General features: G+C 43.9%; 1 protein-coding gene across 1 annotated transcript in view; it reads left to right on the top strand.

Moving 5' to 3' along the window:
* Positions 1-3,582: 3,582 nt before the first annotated feature.
* Positions 3,583-17,773, top strand: part of LONRF2 (LON peptidase N-terminal domain and ring finger 2) — a 52,350-nt gene continuing 38,159 nt past the window's right edge. Inside the window, exon 1 of the mRNA XM_075852637.1 lies at positions 3,583-5,394. Coding sequence (XP_075708752.1) covers positions 4,647-5,394 — 748 coding nt within the window. The 5' untranslated portion in view covers positions 3,583-4,646. The remainder of the gene's footprint in view (positions 5,395-17,773) is intronic.

Below are 17,773 nucleotides of genomic sequence, written 5' to 3'. Positions count from 1 at the left end.
CTGTATGGCGTTATCTACAGAGGGGGCTGTATGGCGTTATCTACAGAGGGGGCTGTATGGCGTCATCTACAGAGGGGGCTGTATGGCGTTATCTACAGAGGGGGCTGTATGGCGTTATCTACAGAGGGGGCTGTATGGCGTTATCTACAGAGGGGGCTGTATGGCGTTCTCTACAGAGGGGGCTGTATGGCGTTCTCTACAAGGGGGGCAGTATGGCATTCTCTACAGAGGGGGCTGTATGGCGTTATCTACAGAGGGGGCTGTATGGCGTTATCTACAGAGGGGGCTGTATGGCGTTATCTACAGAGGGGGCTGTATGGCGTTATCTACAGAGGGGGCTGTATGGCGTTATCTACAGAGGGGGCTGTATGGCGTTCTCTACAGAGGGGGCTGTATGGCGTTCTCTACAGAGGGGGCTGTATGGCGTTCTCTACAGAGGGGGCTGTATGGCGCTATCTACAGAGGGGGCTGTATGGCGCTATCTACAGAGGGGGCTGTATGGCGCCATCTACAGAGGGGGCTGTATGGCGTTCTCTACAAGGGGGGCAGTATGGCATTCTCTACAGAGGGGGCTGTATGGCGTTATCTACAGAGGGGGCTGTATGGCGTTATCTACAGTGGGGGCTGTATGGCGTTATCTACAGTGGGGGCTGTATGGCGTTATCTACAGAGGGGGCTGTATGGCGTTATCTACAGAGGGGGCTGTATGGCGTTATCTACAGAGGGGGCTGTATGGCGTTATCTACAGTGGGGGCTGTATGGCGTTATCTACAGTGGGGGCTGTATGGCGTTATCTACAGTGGGGGCTGTATGGCGTTATCTACAGTGGGAGCTGTATGGCGTTATCTACAGTGGGGGCTGTATGGCGTTATCTACAGTGGGGGGCTGTATGGCGTTATCTACAAGGGGGGGTTGTGTGACACCCCGGGTAGGGGGGGCCCCAGTCAAAAGTTTGCTATGGGGCCCAGTCTTTCCTAGTTACGCCCCTGGCGCCGTCTGTGATGTTTGGCACAGGTGTCCAGAAATAACTGGACACTTACAATAGCTTGGCAACCTTACTGGACAAAACAAAGCTGATCGCAGCGTGTTTGGTTGTTAAACTTCCGGTAATAAGCTGTTATCACAAGGGAAGGTGGAAGAGGCCATACAATCTCCCAGCAGTAGTAGAACATGGCACATTCAATTTATTAGGCATCCATGAAATACATGGCAGGGGCAAGTGCTCCAGCTCTCATCTTTTTGACGGCTCTCTACTCTGCCACATGCTCTAATAGTGTGTGCAGCCACCGGTAGTGGGAGCTCATTGCATATGGATTTATACAGTCAATAAAAACTCAATATGTATAAATTTGAATGCAGTGATCTCCCCCTAGTGGCAGCTATAGATCCTACATTTGTTGCACACAGCTTTTTGTTTCTGAGGCTATGTTCCCACACAGGATACGCTGCAGATTTTCTGCAACAGAAAATCTGCAAGAGAATCTCTAGAAAAACGCTGGTAAATCCGTGACAGAAATCCGCGCCAAATAGAGTGCTTTTTCTGCTCATATTGCTGCGGTTTTACCAGCGTGTTTAGTGTTAAATATTGGTTATAGCAAAGTATATATGCACCTGCAGACTTCCAGCGGTTTATACGGCATTTCCGCTGCGTAAACGCTGTAAAAACCGCAACATCATCAATGGGGAGCAAAAATTCTGCAACACTTTAAGTCTCTGGACCAAAGACGCAGCATAAATTGACATGCTGCGGAATTGAAAGTCGCATTGCAGAACAATTTTCTGTGATTTATTTTCGCAGCGTGGGTCTGAGATTTGCAAAATCTCCAGCACAGAATTCCATTGAAGAAATGCTGCGTTTATTCTGAGTGGGAACCCACTCTTAGGCCTCGTACACACAGTGCAGATTTTGAATGCATTTTTTTTTTTTAAGCCAAAACCAGGAGTGTAACCTAAACAGAAGAAATACATAAAAGGAAGGCCTTATAGGTCAGCTCTCATGGATCACTGTATGAACAAGCGCTTAGGGTGTATGTAAACGTTACAGTTAAGGTCGAGAACTGTATGGCAATACTTGCACGTCAACGTCTGAATAAACTGCAGCGTAAACGTTAATAAATTGACCTGCGGTGCGGAATTTAATTCTGCAGCACGTCAATTTATGCTGTGTTTTAGTTGATTTGCCGTTGCTGGTTTTCCCCCATTGAATTCAATGGGGATGCAAATCCCGCAACAGAAAGCCAAGTGTTGCGACTTTTGCACAACAAAAATCGCAACTACGGAAAACAAAATAAAATCATCTTACCCAGTACGCTCTCCGCCCTCCTGCAATCCGGCCTCCTGGGATGACGTTTCATCACATGTGTTGCCTCTGCAGCGTCACACGGCCTGCAACGTCATCGTAGGAGACCGGACTACGCGCAGAGAAGACGGAGGGGGTAAGTATGAGCGCTTTCTTCCACAGCGGAAATTCTGTTCGAAAAACAGCGCAACTGCACCGGAATGTACTGCGGGTTCCAGGTCGGACGCACTGCGTGACTTTTATGCAGCGTATACAACCCGTGGGAACCCGGCCTAAAAGCCTCGTTTACGTTCCAAAATACACTTGAAATAAGCCTGCAAACAGTTTCCCATTTACTTCACTGTGCTGTTCACATGGTGTATTTTTACGCTGCTGAATTTTAAAAAAAACGCCTCGTACAGAATAGCCTCGGAAAAAGAAGTAGCTTCAAAAAGAAAAAAAAAAAAAAGCTTAATTTTCAGCGTCAAAATCGCCTTGAGATCAGAGGGTGTTTTCCCTTGAAATCAGGCTCATGCTTTTCAGCCACTTCTTTTTCTACATGTGAACACACCCCTACAGGTACTGGAAGTTGCTGGAAGTATTGAAGTCCTGTACATCGCCACAGAAAGCGCTAGATTTCCATTAGGGTATGTTCACACGGCAGCGTCCGTAACGGCCGAAATTACGGGGCTGTTTCCAGGAGAAAACAGCCCCGTCATTTCAGCCGCAACGGCATGTGCAGGCGCTTGAACGCCGCGTCCATTACGGACGTAATTGGCACTGCTTTTCATTGGAGTCAATGAATAACGGCTCCAATTACGCCCCAAGAAGTGACAGGTCACTTCTTTGACGCGGGCGTCTATTTACGCGCCGTCATTTGACAGCGGCGCGTAAATTACGCCTCGTGTGAACAGACAAACGTCAGCCCATTGCTTTCAATGGGCAGATGTTTGTCAACGCTATCGAGGCGCATTTTTCGGACATATTTCGGCTGCAAGTACCGGACCGAACACACTGCAGGGAGCCGGGCTCCTAGCATCATACTTATATACGATGCTAGGAGTCCCTGCCTCTCCGTGGAACTACTGTCCCGTACTGAAAACATGATTACAGTACGGGACAGTTGTCCTGCAGAGAGGCAGGGACTCCTAGCATCGTACATAACTATGATGCTAGGAGCCCGGCTCCCTGCACTGTGTTCGGTCCGAGACGGACGTAATGACCTCGTGTGAACATACCCTTATGTCAGCCCCGACTTCATCTGTGTAACGTGCGTCTATAACAATGTATTCATTGCGACCAGGTCTATCACGTGATCGATCCAGCGCCCTCCTCATGATATATCACGTGCGTATAGGCTGGAGACTATAAGGAGAGGGTGACCCGGCCATGACGTGTACCAGACGTTGTATAACAGTTCACAGCTGCTTACATAAACTAGTCCGGGGTGGGGGCTACGAGCACGGTTACCTCACGTGTTATTCTGAATTCGCGGAGAGGCGACATCCATCTAACGGCCACACGGGGGCAGCACTTCGATAACTGTGGACACTGGACAGCACAATCGTTCAGTGTTCTCAAGAGGATTCCACACGTAGACAGTGGACGTAATCCACACAGCGGCTGCCCTGGAATAAACACATTAACCCGTACACTGCTGACTCCGTACACATGATAATTGATATAAGCTAGATACGTCGGTCGCTCCATAAGTATAACACAATTTATTAGGCAGACAAATCAATTGCTTGACCTGTAACCATATGCCCCGGTACTGTTTCCGCCAGCGTTCAGCTGTACTGCGCCACCCCATGCAAGTCTATACAATGGGAGCGGTTATAAGAGGACATGCCGTGACGTCACGTTTGCTGTCTCCTCCCCAGGTGATGATCTCACAGCTTTGGGGATAGGAACTTGGCTCATGCTAGACAGTGAGCTGTGCGGGGCACACAACAATAGTACCCATACTGCCCACAAGAGGCACTTGGCTATGGGTTTATATGTCTGCAGGATAGAGCGCTGCTAAGAAGCATCACTATTCTCACGTCTACCCCGTGTGCACATAGGTAATGACTGTGGCGTGCCAACTTGGATACTGTGCTGCCAACTGCGGTGGGTATGGCCCATGTGCTGCAATGGATATTGGGCAATCGGGACATCCTAGAAACTCCTTGCCACTGGCTCTATAATCGGGAGATCTGCTGCATCGCAGGAAACAAAGGAAGCACCAAAGCTGAATGGCCTTATTGAGGAATGACAGCTGCCCTTCCTGCCACCCCTCTTCCAGACCAGTGATGGAGAATGTGTCTTTTCCATCCTTGTGTTCTCATGACAAGCCCTTGACTGGTGATCTAGGAAGGCTCCAATAATGGAGGTAAGATCTTTGCAGCCTTCTGACCCCTTTTCCCTTTGCTCTGAGATGCTAGGGGTGGCAGAGGAAGCCTTCAAGGCTGGTAACTTTGAACTGGCAGCAGAAATCTATGGGTCTCAGCTAGATGAGCTGCCCCAGCCTGAGAGATCGTTATATTTGAAGAAAGGAGATGCTTTGGCTCTGGCAGGACGAGTTGCGGATGCGTTGGCCTCTTACACCAGGGCAGCAATGCTACACCAGCTTTGTCCGGAGGAGCTTGGCATACTGGTAGAATGTATTGCTCAGAACATCCGAGAGAAAGAACAGAAATTACCGTGTGGCAAGATGAAGAGTGACTATATATATAATAATGAAGAGTATGAAGGAACAGAACCCCCCTGCACTATAGGCATCCCCCAAAACCCTCCGCAATCCCGGGAACCTGACTTCTTCTCCTGCCCCGTGTGTGCGCGTTTACTACTGGACCCTGTAACTTTAATCTGTGGACATTCTTTTTGTAAGAGATGCTTATGTGACAGAAAATCAGCTGAATGTAGTTGTTGCAACACTAGAATTAAAAGCAAAGCAGAGGGGTATGAAGTACCGGGCATGGACGTGAAGGTTAATGTGGTGCTTGGGAACTTGATAGAGAAGTGGTTCAGTGCGGAGACCAAGGTGCGGAGATTGTCTGTTGAAGGAGAAACCCTGTGGGAGAGCAATGACACAATAGGTGCATTGGAAAAATTCAACACGGCTTTGGAGCTGGGTAAGTGGCATCACAACACCCTGTTCTTCACAGCAAGTTACAGTATAATCTCTTATTTTCTTTGGTAACATATCAGATTAAAGGTGGTTTCACACATAGCGTTTTTGGGGAAACAATTGTTTTTGTAGAAAAAAAAAGAACCCCCCCCCAAAAAAAAACGCAACGGGATTGAAAAATGCACTAAATTGCATGCATTTTTTTTTTATGCTCTTTTGATGCGGGTTTTAACCACACATCAACCGTTACCATCTCTTCCTGGTCTTGATAGAGTGCATGAATTGTAAGACTAGGTTTACACTAAGGCCCCATGCACACGAACGTGCTTTTGCAGCCGCAATTCCCCTGAAAATCCACGGGAGAATTGCAGCCCCATTCATTTCTATGGGCCCATGCACACGACTGTGGTTAACGGTCCGTGCATGGCCCCGGACCACAGAAAGAACGGGCAAGCCTTATTACGGCCGTGTTCTGCGGTAATTGAAAATAATGGCCGCGGTCGTGCGCACAGGCCGCGATTTTCTGGCGGCTCGTGGGTGACACTTCGTGGCCGGCCGACCTGAAAATCACGGCCGTGTACATGGCTACGGTCGTGTGCATGAGGCCTTAGACTTTATCTCTCGACTACAAAAAATTGCTGTCCATATGAATGCAATAGGAATCGCTAATGATTTATCTTTTTAATCGCTACTTGATGGAATTTCTAATCAATTTTAAAAATAGTACCCAACTTTTTTCCTCCATAGAGTAATATGAAATGATACCCTAATATAAAGTTTCTTAAAGGCGTTTTCCCACAAACACATGTATCCCCTATTCACAGGATAGGGGATAGATGTGATTGCTGGGTGTCTGATTGCTGGAACCCCCAGCGATGAGGAGAATTGGGGACCCAAAGTCCCCCGAAGTTCTCCATAAAAATGGAGCGCTTGCTCGGCCAGCGCTCCATTCATTTCTATGGAGCTGCCGGAGACAACAGCCCTGGAAGTCCCATAGAAATGAATGAAGTGCTGGCCGAGAATGCCCACCAGCCCTCCGTTCTTATGGAGCACTACTTAATGGAATTGACTCGAGACTACAACCCCTATCCATATGTCCTATTGGGGAATATGGACTTCATAGAGGGGTCCCCTGATTCTGGTGGAACTGGAGTGTCTAGTGGCTGTTGCAGAGGAAATGTATGTCTAGATGAGGTTTCTTCCACTGATAGCAGCTGTTCGCTGAGAAGTTGGACCCGCAGCGATTAGCGGATCGCCAGGATTGCTTAATTTTAAAAAGGAGTTGTCTTTGTGAGACAACCCCTTTAAGCTGCCCATACACATACAATAGCTGTCATATGGCCGACAGCTATTTCACCCAACTCTACCATAAACATGCCCACAGGTTTCTCTCTTTCCAATTCTTGCAGGAAGAAAACTTACAGAAACGTATTAATATTTACTCACTTAGCTGCCATTTTTCACACATCTTCTGGCACATGCAATGTGTGTATAGACCCCCAAAGGACGGTGCATGAAGTATATATGACTCCGTATTATGGGCCTATATGCACTCTGTGCGGTTGTGTCATATCTCCTTGATTTTAGGGAAGAATACCTCGTTAAGCATTGCAAGAAGTATTATTTTTTTCATGGATTCATATTGAATTCATGAGGAGAAAAACCTCAATATGCATCAATGTCAAATCTGAGGCACTTGCTAGTACATTATGTGCCCATAATGTGCATGTTAAATGCATGAGGACGGAGTAGAAACATACGCATAAAGAGTTAAAGATTACAAGTGTCACAAGGGATCGAGCTGGTGAAAAACGATCATAGATTTTGCAGGTCGGTTCAGATGCTTTGTAGGTGAAGTCTCTGGAGTTAAAAACAAGGTTCATCTGAGTAGAGAAATGCAATGCCACTGTCAATGAAGTGAAACATTCCTATCCGTAGAGGGATCAACATGTCCATTCAGACTGCGCGGAAACCGAATGTTCTTCGAGTTGGTATACAGCACACTACTACAAATATATAATATCATTCCGATGCTGCGTTGTTCGTCCATACAAAAGGATAATAGAGGCAGCGGGAAAGGGTTAATAAGAATATAATCATTACAGCGGTTGTCCAGTCTTAGGTAAGAGAAGCATTGTATAATGAGTTATAATACTTTCTGATCTACTTTTTGTTTCTACTCTTCACCATTTTCAAGATTTCAGTATTCTGTCAGTGAATGGAAATACTTGTTTACTTTCAGAGACTGATGTACAGACCTTGTGCTTCTGACAGCTGAAATTTTGCTTCAATGTATTTAGCCTAAGCAATCCTCGTTCACACGGAATCTGCCTCAGAATTCCTTCAGGACCTGGTTGGGTTTTTTTCTTGCTGCTTTCGTTGAGGACATGCCGTTTTTTTTTCCCCGTGAACGGCTAAAAGCTGCCCTGGAAAAAAAACTTCTTTGCCTCCCCTTGAAATTAATGGGTGGTGATTTCGGATGGTTTTTGGCATTGATTCCGACACTGTTTCCGTGTCAGAAATCAGTGCTCAGTGTGAACTGACCCTAATAGCTGAACACCTTAATAACCGAATCTCTGTAATGTCTTAGGGGTTTGGTATAATGCATCAGTGAAAGTTGGAGCTCTCAGTCGGGATAGTGGGAGTTAAAACACAAAGTATATTAGAAAGTTGCATAATGTTTCATTACATAATGAATAATCTAATTTCCATAAGACGGGACAATCTGTGTGTGTGCGTGTGTATAGTTTTATAACGTTGTTGAAAAGTTTATTATTTGCAAACATGTCACGCCTTATGAAACGTTTGTGTCCCCAGGCATTCTCTAACTTGGCCTGAGCTGCTACTAGTTCAGCAGTACTCCTTTCCACAATAGAACTTTTACTCCATTTCAAGACAAGTAAAGAGACGATCAGAAGTCTCGACACCCCCCCCCCCCAAACCCACTAACACCACCAGATAGCTAACGTGGAAACAAGTGAAAACAGACCATCTTTTCCGATCATAGTAACATCTCCGAGAAGTTCCTCTTTTAACAAACAAGTGCTATTCGCTATACCAAAACAGAACAACGGAGGAAAAGAATGGCCAAAACAGTGTATCCAAAAATACTTCTCTAGCAGAGAAGTTTCAGTTAGTTGGAAACAAAAGGCAAAAGAACCCTTCCTGCAAGAGCTTCCAATCTAAATCTGTTGTATTCAGCAAAGCCATAACCTGAGCACTATGCTTGAGTGCAATGAATTATTTTTACCTTTCACCTCATTCAAAGCATTATCTTAAAGTGGATAACATAATCTAGTAATTGTATGTTGTCTTTGCAGAGCTAGCTTGGAAAGTCTGTCAACAGCTGTGATCAGTTTAGAAGTAGTACATAAGAGATAAAGGGCTCCACTAAGAGCACCTTACTATCTGCACGAACACTTCAGCATGGAAAAAACTCTGTTTACCTCTAAGGGTAAATAAAAAAAAGCTAAGAAAAAAAACAAGCTTGTTGAGGTTTATTTCGGTGCCTGAAATATCAAATAACCAATAGAAAAAAATCCCTCTATCCCTATAGATTTCCTGACAAATGTAATCATTTGTGGGGGGTTTTCTGCGCCTATCAAAAGCTGTAACTTTTTTTTTTCTTTTCCGTCGACTTAAAGAGGCTGTCACCAGATTATAAGTGCCCTATTTCCTACATAATCTGATCGGCGCTGGAATGTAGATAACAGCAGTGGTTTTTATTTTGAAAAATTATCATTTTTGAGCAAGTTATGAGTAATTTTAGATTTAGTTTCTTAATGCCTAACTGGGCGTGTTTTTACTTTTGACCAAGTGGGTGTTGTAAAGAAGTGTATGAGGCTGACCAATCAGTGACTAATCAGCGTCCTGCACTTCTCATTGTTCCAGCCCAGCTTCTTTCACTGCACAATCTCACTGTGCTGTGGATCATGCTGGGCTGGAACAATGAGAAGTGTATGTCACTGATTGGTCACTGATTGGTCAGCCTCACCTGCGGTGTTATGCAGTGTTTCCCGGTTTTAGAAACACCCTACAAGTGGCCCTAATCTTTTGCCTGGACATTCGACCAGGCTCAGGAGTGAAAGCGTACCATGCGAAATTGAGGCCTAATTTGGCGATTTACAAAGTATTGGTTCACAATTGCAGAGGCTCAGATGTGAAATAATAAAAAGAAACCCCTGAGAATTGACCCCATTTGGAAACTGCACCCCTCAAGGCATTTATTAAGGGGTGTAGTGAGCATTTTCACCCCACAGGTCTTTTCCATAAATGAATGCGCTGCGGATGGTGCAAATTAAAAATTAATATTTTTCCCTAGATATGCCATTTCAGTGGCAAATATGTCGTGCCCAGCTTGTGCCACTGGAGACACACACCCCAAAAATTGTTAAAAGGGTTCTCCCGGGTATGACTGCTATATATGTGGAAGGAAACTGCTGTTTTGGCACACTGTAGGGCTCAGATGGGAGAGAGCGCCATTTGGCTTTTGGAGAGCGGATTTTGCTTGGTAGTAGATTTGTTTTAGTATTGCTGGTGTTTCCGTTTATAATGTGGGGGCACATGTAAGCCGGGCGGAGCATATAAGGGGCATAGTCAGGTGGTATAATAATGGGGTAAAAAAACAATAAAATAATCCATAGATGTGTGTTACGCTGTGAAGCAATCCTTTCTGCACTGGCCGGAGTCGCCCTGATAAATGGCGTCCTTTCATATGCCCCTTTTGGTCCACACTGGGAAAGTGTTGTCCTAGTATAATACATCCGCCCTCGCTTCCAGCAGATATGTTTGGGCCCTCCCCTTCCTGGTTCCCTAATTTTAGGTCCTTGATAAATCGCCTCTTGAAACAGAAGAAATGTTCCCATCGGGCACAACTGCATATTTTTTATTTTCTGACTTATTGGAGCCATAACAAATTTTATTTTTTCATAGACGTAGTGGCATGAGGGCTGTTTTTTTGCGGGACGAGCTGTAGCGATTATTGGTACCATTTTGGGGTACATGCGACTTTTTGATCACCTTTTATCCTATTTTTTTGGGAGGCCAGGTAAACAAAATACCACAAGTCTGGCATAGTTTTTTAGTTTTTTTTTTTTAAATACAGCGTTCACCAAGCGTTATAAATTACATGTTACCTTCATTCTGCGGGTCAGTACGATTCCGGCGATACCTAATTTATAGCACTTTTTTATGTTTTACAACTTTTTGCACAATAAAATTACTTTTGTAAAAAGAATGTATTTTTTCTGTCGCCAAGTTGTGAGAACCATAACTTTTTTATTTTTTTGTCGACGGAGCTATATGAGGGTTTTTTTTTTGCGAGACAAGCTATAGTTTTTATAGGTACCATTTTTGGATACGTGCGACTTTTTGATCACTTTTTATTCCAATATTTGTAGGGCAAAGTGACCAAAAAACAGAAACTCTGGTATAGTTTTTTTTTATTTTTATTTTTTTTTACGCTGTTCACCGCGTGCAATAAATAATATAATATTTTAATACCTCAGGTTGTTACGGTCGCGGCGATACCAAATACGTATGGTTTATTTTTTTCAATAATAAAGGACTTGATAAGGGAAAAAGAGCGATTGTGTTTTATTTTATTACTTGAAACTTTTATTGTTTTCAGACTTCTGAGCCGGTGCCAAACATTTGGCGTATGGATACGGCAATTTGCGGGAAGTCATAGCTTTCCATGGCATACCCATACGGCAAATGTCGGGAAGGGGTTAACGAGGCTCTGTCACCACATTATAAATGGCCTATATTGTACATGATGTGATCGGCGCTGTTATGACCTATTTTAGCTTTATGCTAATTCGTTTCTTAATAGACAACTGGGCGTGTTTTACTTTTTGGCCAAGTGGGCGTTGTGGAGAGAAGTGTATGACACTGACCAATCGGCGTCATACACTCCTCTCCATTCATTTACACAGCACATAGCGATATAGCTATATCGCTATGTGCAGCCACATACGCAAACGTTACTGCAGATATGCCATAAATGTCTGATAGATGCGGGTCCCACCTCTGGGACTTGCACCCATCTGTACAAAGAAGTCTAGACAGGAAATCCAAAGATCCAGCAGCACAGGCGGCTTGTGAGTGCAGGCCTTTGGGAACAGACCCTCGTCCCGTATATACACGACGAGTAATAGGCAGAAATCTATAGGTCAAGTGAAAAAATAGGGGTACTCTATTACCCACAGTGCTGAGGGTAATAAAGTACCCCAATTTTTTCACTTGACCTACGGAGTGCTGCCTATTTCTTGTTGTAGAAAGAAGTCTAGAGATGCTGGGCTTTGAATCCAGCTAAGAACATGATCTCCGCTGTCATACACGCCATCACAGCAGCCAGGAATACTGGAGCATTGGCACGGAAGCGTTTGCATAACTCCCTTTCCTCAAAGTGATGAATATGACAAACTGGTAACTTCAGACCGGCTCTGGTTGTTCTGGTGCTCCTCGCTGTGGCTCTGCTCTTCCCCCTGCAATCTCTTCTTCCTGTTATTTCACAAGGAACAGAAAAGCTACTGCATAAGGCCCCAAGCACACGACCGTAAATTCGGCCATAATTACGGCCCCGTTCAGCAGTGCGGCCCTCTTATTGGTGGAAATGTAAATCTGTTTCGTACAATCATAATGGATATTACTGCAGGAGATGTTCAGTATTTCTCTCCTGAACAGCCTGACGTTGCGTTATTCAATGTCTTATATACTTTGAATTCTTCACCATTTTTCAGATCACTACACTAGATAAAAACATTGTTTAGATCCAGAGGCTGAAAACCAGTACAGACCATGTCCACGCCACAGCTGAAGGCTGGATACCATTGTATCCAGTATAGACAATCCTATACAAGCTGAAAGCATCAGCACAAATCTGATACATTGTCGCAAATTATGAAGACATGATTGAGTGTATTATGTATCTGCCTGAGGTCTGGGCTGTTTCGTTTACAGGGGATTGGTTAAAGAGAATATGACATCAGGACAAAAGTCTTCATATATAAATTAGAAGAAAAAAAAGCCAGTGGCTGCATATGTAGAGCGGACCCCATATGGCACCGTACAAGCTTTCATACTTTGGTTGTGGCCAAGTCGTCCTGCTTGACCAACCTATAGAGTGGGATGGAAAATTGGCTAAGGCCTCATGTACACGGCCGTGCCCGTAATCACTACCCGCGATTGCGGGCACGGCCAACACCCGCGGGCTGCGATACGGAAAGGTGTCCACGGCCAATAGAAATCGGGCGAGTCCGTAATTGTAGACCGTATTGCGGTCCACAATTACAGAGTTTTTTAACGGTCATGTGCATGGGTCCTAAGAGTTCTGTTACACCGCTGGCTTTATTTTTCTTAGGGTATATACCAGATGTAATAGTCGTCTGTTCTGGTGATGGGTACCCCTTAAGTAATTTTATACACGTTAAATAAGTGGTGGGGAACTGAAGGGCCTGGAGGCTCATGCGGCCCTTGGTTACTGTCTCTGGCTTCTTCCCTCTTTCATCCCTGTACTGTACAGAGCTCTGTGTGTGCGCTTACATCCTACAGAACACGCTGTAATGTTACTCAATGTATATGCAGTTTGTGAAGTGGAGTTGGGCCATGTGCTGGATTACATCCTATGTAGAAGAATTGCAGTGTAGAATGGGGGGAAAATAGGCAATGTTTCTCTTAGGAATCTGTAAGCAAATGTGAGTGAACTTTTATACTGTACAAGTGCCCATTTCCCATGGGTGTTTTGGTGGGAATTTATCAACTTTTCTATACCAGTTTGCACAGAAAATCGTGAATTTTGTAGTATTTATGCCGCTCACGCTACTTTAAAAAAAAATGGGTTGAGTCTAACAAAAGTGTACAGGGCCACCCGCAGCCCGATTCATTTACTATAATTTACGCTAAAAGCTGCCATAAATTATTATATACAATGAAATCCCATGATATAAGTATACCGCTCCGTATACCCTTTTTCAACATGGGAGCCTATGGGTGACGTATGCCACTAAATGGCATGCATTCTATGCATACATATAACATATATGTCATAGACTTGTAATCGCTTTTCATGATGGATACCAATATAGTCTATGGGTGATGGATATGTTAAACGTCACCCTTAGACTATTATAATATCCATTTAATGTAAACTACATGAACGCTCATGACCCCAGTTCATGACGTATCTGTTTAACGGATATCATTATAGTCTATGGTGACGGATGCCACTGTTAAGGCATTCGTCACAGCCTGTGTTTAACGTCTACATTAAGAGTTTTCCCAGATGTATAATTAAAACCTAGTTCAATAGCATGATGTGAGAGAGGCCTAAGCCCGACTTATTAGTTCCAGTTTTGGTAAATCTGCCCCAAAGGCTATGTTCACCCGGCGGATTTTTCATGTGGAGAAATCTGATGTGGAATTGGCTATCAAATTGCCGCAGTAGTCCCGAGTGACCCATTTCTGCGTGCAGATTAGCCCAAGTCTATGGGGCTAATTTGCCTGTGGTTACCTGATGCAAATGGTGGAAGGTTTATTACTAGCGGGTTTTACACTGATTACGACACAGAAAACACGTCGGAGTCTGCAAAGGTAAACAACGCCTAAGGGCTCATTCAGATGAGCGTAATACTCGTCCGTATGCTGTGCATTGAAATAACTCCGAGCACACGGACCCATTCATTTCAATGGGGCTATTCAGACGTGTGAGTTTTCACACGGCAAATGTCTGTTGCGTGAAACTCACTGCAAATCCTATATTGGTGAATTTTCACGCACCTATTCGCCCATTGAAGTCAATGGGTGCTTGAAAACCACGGACAGCACACGGATGCACATCCGTGTTTTACGCATCAATTACATTGAACAAAAAAAGTGCTTGGGAGCGTGTGAAAAAAACACATGCCACTCGCAAAACATGCGGATGCAAAAGGTACCCGGACTGTTTTTTTACGTGCGTAAATCTGTCACGCTCCAAGCCAATGGGTGCGTGAAAACCACAGACTGCACACTGACGACATCCGTGTGCTGTCTGTATTTCACGCATCAGTTACATAGAAAAGCAGAGAAATGGATAAAAAAAATGTGCTGGCATGGATGTGAAAAAACGCATGCTACACGCAAAGCACACAGATGCCAATACGCAACGGACATGAAATGTAGGGAAAACGCTGCATTTCTTTACGTGTGCAAATCGGACACGCTTGTCTGAATGAAGCCTAAAGCCTCCCACACACGAGAACGTTTGGTCCGTGATATACGGTCCGTAAGTCGGCCGCAGGACAACTGTCCCGTACTGTAATCATGTTTTCAGTACAGGACAGTAGTTCCACGGAGAGGCAGGGACTCCTAGCGTCGTACATAACTATGATGCTAGGAGCCCGGCTCCCTGCAGTGTGTTCAGTCCGGGACTTGCGGCCGACATACGGACCATATATTACGGACGTAACATGCTCGTGTGAATCCAGCCTAATGTGTGATCTCCTTTACATTGTGGGCTTGATTTGACTCCTCATTTGTTTGGCTATTATTTAAGCATGTAAAGGTTAGCACCTGCTCAAATATCCTATTCTGGTAACCTATCCTGAGAAAACAGTTGTTGTGTTTATATATATATATATATATATATATATATATATATATATATATATAATGTCTCCTGCCCTTCTCTTTATTGCTTTTTAGGCTTTCACTGCAGTCTATTAAGCAAGGGTAAATTCATAAATTCTTACCTGAGTAAATGTGTAATTTGTACCATGCTGGTCAATGATCTCAATTATGCATATGTTATAAGCCAGCTTCAAATGTCAGAATCCCGCTCACACGAGGGGAGGGGGGTGTTCTCCAGAAGGCCTCAGTACCTGACGGGCAAGGAAGCAACACTTAGGATCAGCATAACCAATAGTATTTTCTCACAGCATCAGAAAGCTTATTATTAACCCCTTAATGACCGCCGATACGTCTTTTTACGGCGGTCATTAGTGGGCTTTATTCTAGAGCGCCGCTATTCTACGTCGCTGCTGTAGAATAAAGTAAACAGAGCAGGGAGCCGTGAAATCTCCCTGCTCTCGGCTGCCAGAGGCAGCTGAGGGCTGGGGGCGTCCCTGCTCTGCCGGGTGAGATCGATATTAGTATCGATCTCACCCGTTTAACCCTTCAGATGCGGTGCGCAATAGCGAGCACCGCATCTGAGTGGTTTTGGAGAGAGGGAGGGAGCTCCTTCTCATCTCGCTGACACCCGGCGATAAAATCGCCGAGTGTCTGTGTCTCTAATGGCAGCCGGGGGTCTAATAAAGACCCCCAGGTCTGCCTGGAGCGAATGCCTGCTAGATCATGCCGCAGGCATGACCTAGCAGATGCCTGTCCGTTTTAAACGGACAGGCAGTAATACACTGCAATACAAAAGTATTGCAGTGTATTATAATAGCGATCGGAGGATAGTGAAGTCCCCTAGTGGGACTAGTAAAAAAGTAAAAAAGTTTAATAAAGTTAATAAAAAAAAAAAAAGTGAAACAAAAAAAATGAAAAACCCAGCTTTTCCCCTTACAAAATGCTTTACTATTAAAAAAAACTACAATAAAGCAAAAAAGTTACACATATTTGGTATCGCCGCGTCCGTAACGACCCCGACTATAAAGCTGTTACATTATTTAACCCGCACTGTGAACGCCGTAAAAAATAAAATAAAAAACAATGGAAAAATTGCTGTTTTCTGTTAATCCTGACTTAAAAAAAATGTGATAAAAAGTGATCAAAAAGTCGCATCTACTCTCAAATGGTACCAATAAAAACTGCAAGTCGTCCCGCAAAAAAACAAGACCTTATACAGCTATGCCGACGCAAAAATAAAAAAGTTACAGCTCTTCGAATGTGACAATGGAAAAATGTAAAAAATGGCTTGGACATTAGGGCCCAGAATGCAAGCAGGGGGAAGGGGTTAAAAGTCCAGGTCTGTGCAGCTGGTGTTTACTAGCAATCACATTGCAAATGGTTCATAGGAACTATTTATAGTCCAATCTTGTGAAGTGTCGTGTTAATGAGCGGCAAGTAAACTCACGATGAACGCAACTGTGAATCCCGGTATTCATTACAGTGTTAGGCATTATTTATTTCATGGGTTTCCTCCTTTCTTTCAGAGTTTAACTTTTTTATTATGTAAAACAGGCCTAGAATTTTATATCCTGTTATTTATATAAGCATTTATGTATATTTGTGATGAGAAGCACGATACATTTGTCTGAAAGTATCAACCTATTTCTCACATACTAAGCTGTAGTGGTGCACCTTAGACTCATTTCACATCACGCCCGTGGTGCACGTTGGACATATACAAAACAAAAATATGCCAGCGTATATGTCAATGTGCCCATAGACTTCAATAGCCAAGCAAATGGCAAAAAGGTGTACTTTTGGCATACACCACCACTATACATCGGGACCCCGCAGCCTCAACTGTATAGAAAGTACAACTGACTACACTTTTCAATACGCTGTAAATACGTTTTTTATTAGGAGTCAATGGCATATGTATGCAACTGCATAGACATATTGTTGCACACGTCTGGGGGGAAATGCAATTCCCTGAATGTGTTGTGCACCTAGCCTGAACTAATCTAAAGCTCTGCGTAATTTTAACGAATTCAACCAATCCTCCATTGTACGTAATGTGCTGAATGTAATATGGTCCAAGTGAAGTTAAATATAGTAAATGTCAAAACGACTCTTGGACCAAATAGGTCACTCCTAAGAGTTCCTAAAGTTTATTTCTGTACCCCTGTTGATAATATTTAGAGATTCCCTGACTGGGCTACAGATTGGCACAAAGCACATGTGGTGCCCATTTTCAAAAACCTTTCCAGATCTTCCCCAAGTAATTATAGACCATTAACATCCATTGTGAGAAAATTGTTTAAGAGGCTATATAAAGGAGAGTATTATAAGTGACAGCCAGCACGGTTTTACTAAGGGCGGAAGTTGTCAAACTAACCTGATTTGTTTTTATGAAGAGATGAGTAAAATTCTTGATGGAGGGGCCGCTGTGGATTTAGTGTTTATGGACTTTTCAAAAGCATGTGACACCGTCCCTTATAGGTGCTTAGTGAGTAAATTAAGGACTATAGGTTTAGAAAGTATAGTTTGTAATTGGATTGAGAATTGGCTCAAGGACCGTATCCAGAGAGTTGTGGTCAATGATTCCTACACTGAATGGTCCCCGGTTATAAGTGCTGTACCCCAGGGTTCAGTGCTGGGACCACTATTATTCAACTTACTTATTAATGATATAGAGGATGGGATTAATAGCACTATTTCTATTTTTTCATATGACGCCAAGTTATGTTGTAATGTTCCGTCTATGGAAGATGTTCATAAATTACAAGCTGACT

This window comes from Rhinoderma darwinii, chromosome 2 (assembly GCF_050947455.1).
Source record: "Rhinoderma darwinii isolate aRhiDar2 chromosome 2, aRhiDar2.hap1, whole genome shotgun sequence".
Lineage (NCBI taxonomy): Eukaryota > Metazoa > Chordata > Amphibia > Anura > Rhinodermatidae > Rhinoderma > Rhinoderma darwinii.
This window is presented reverse-complemented; position numbering and strand designations above follow the sequence as displayed.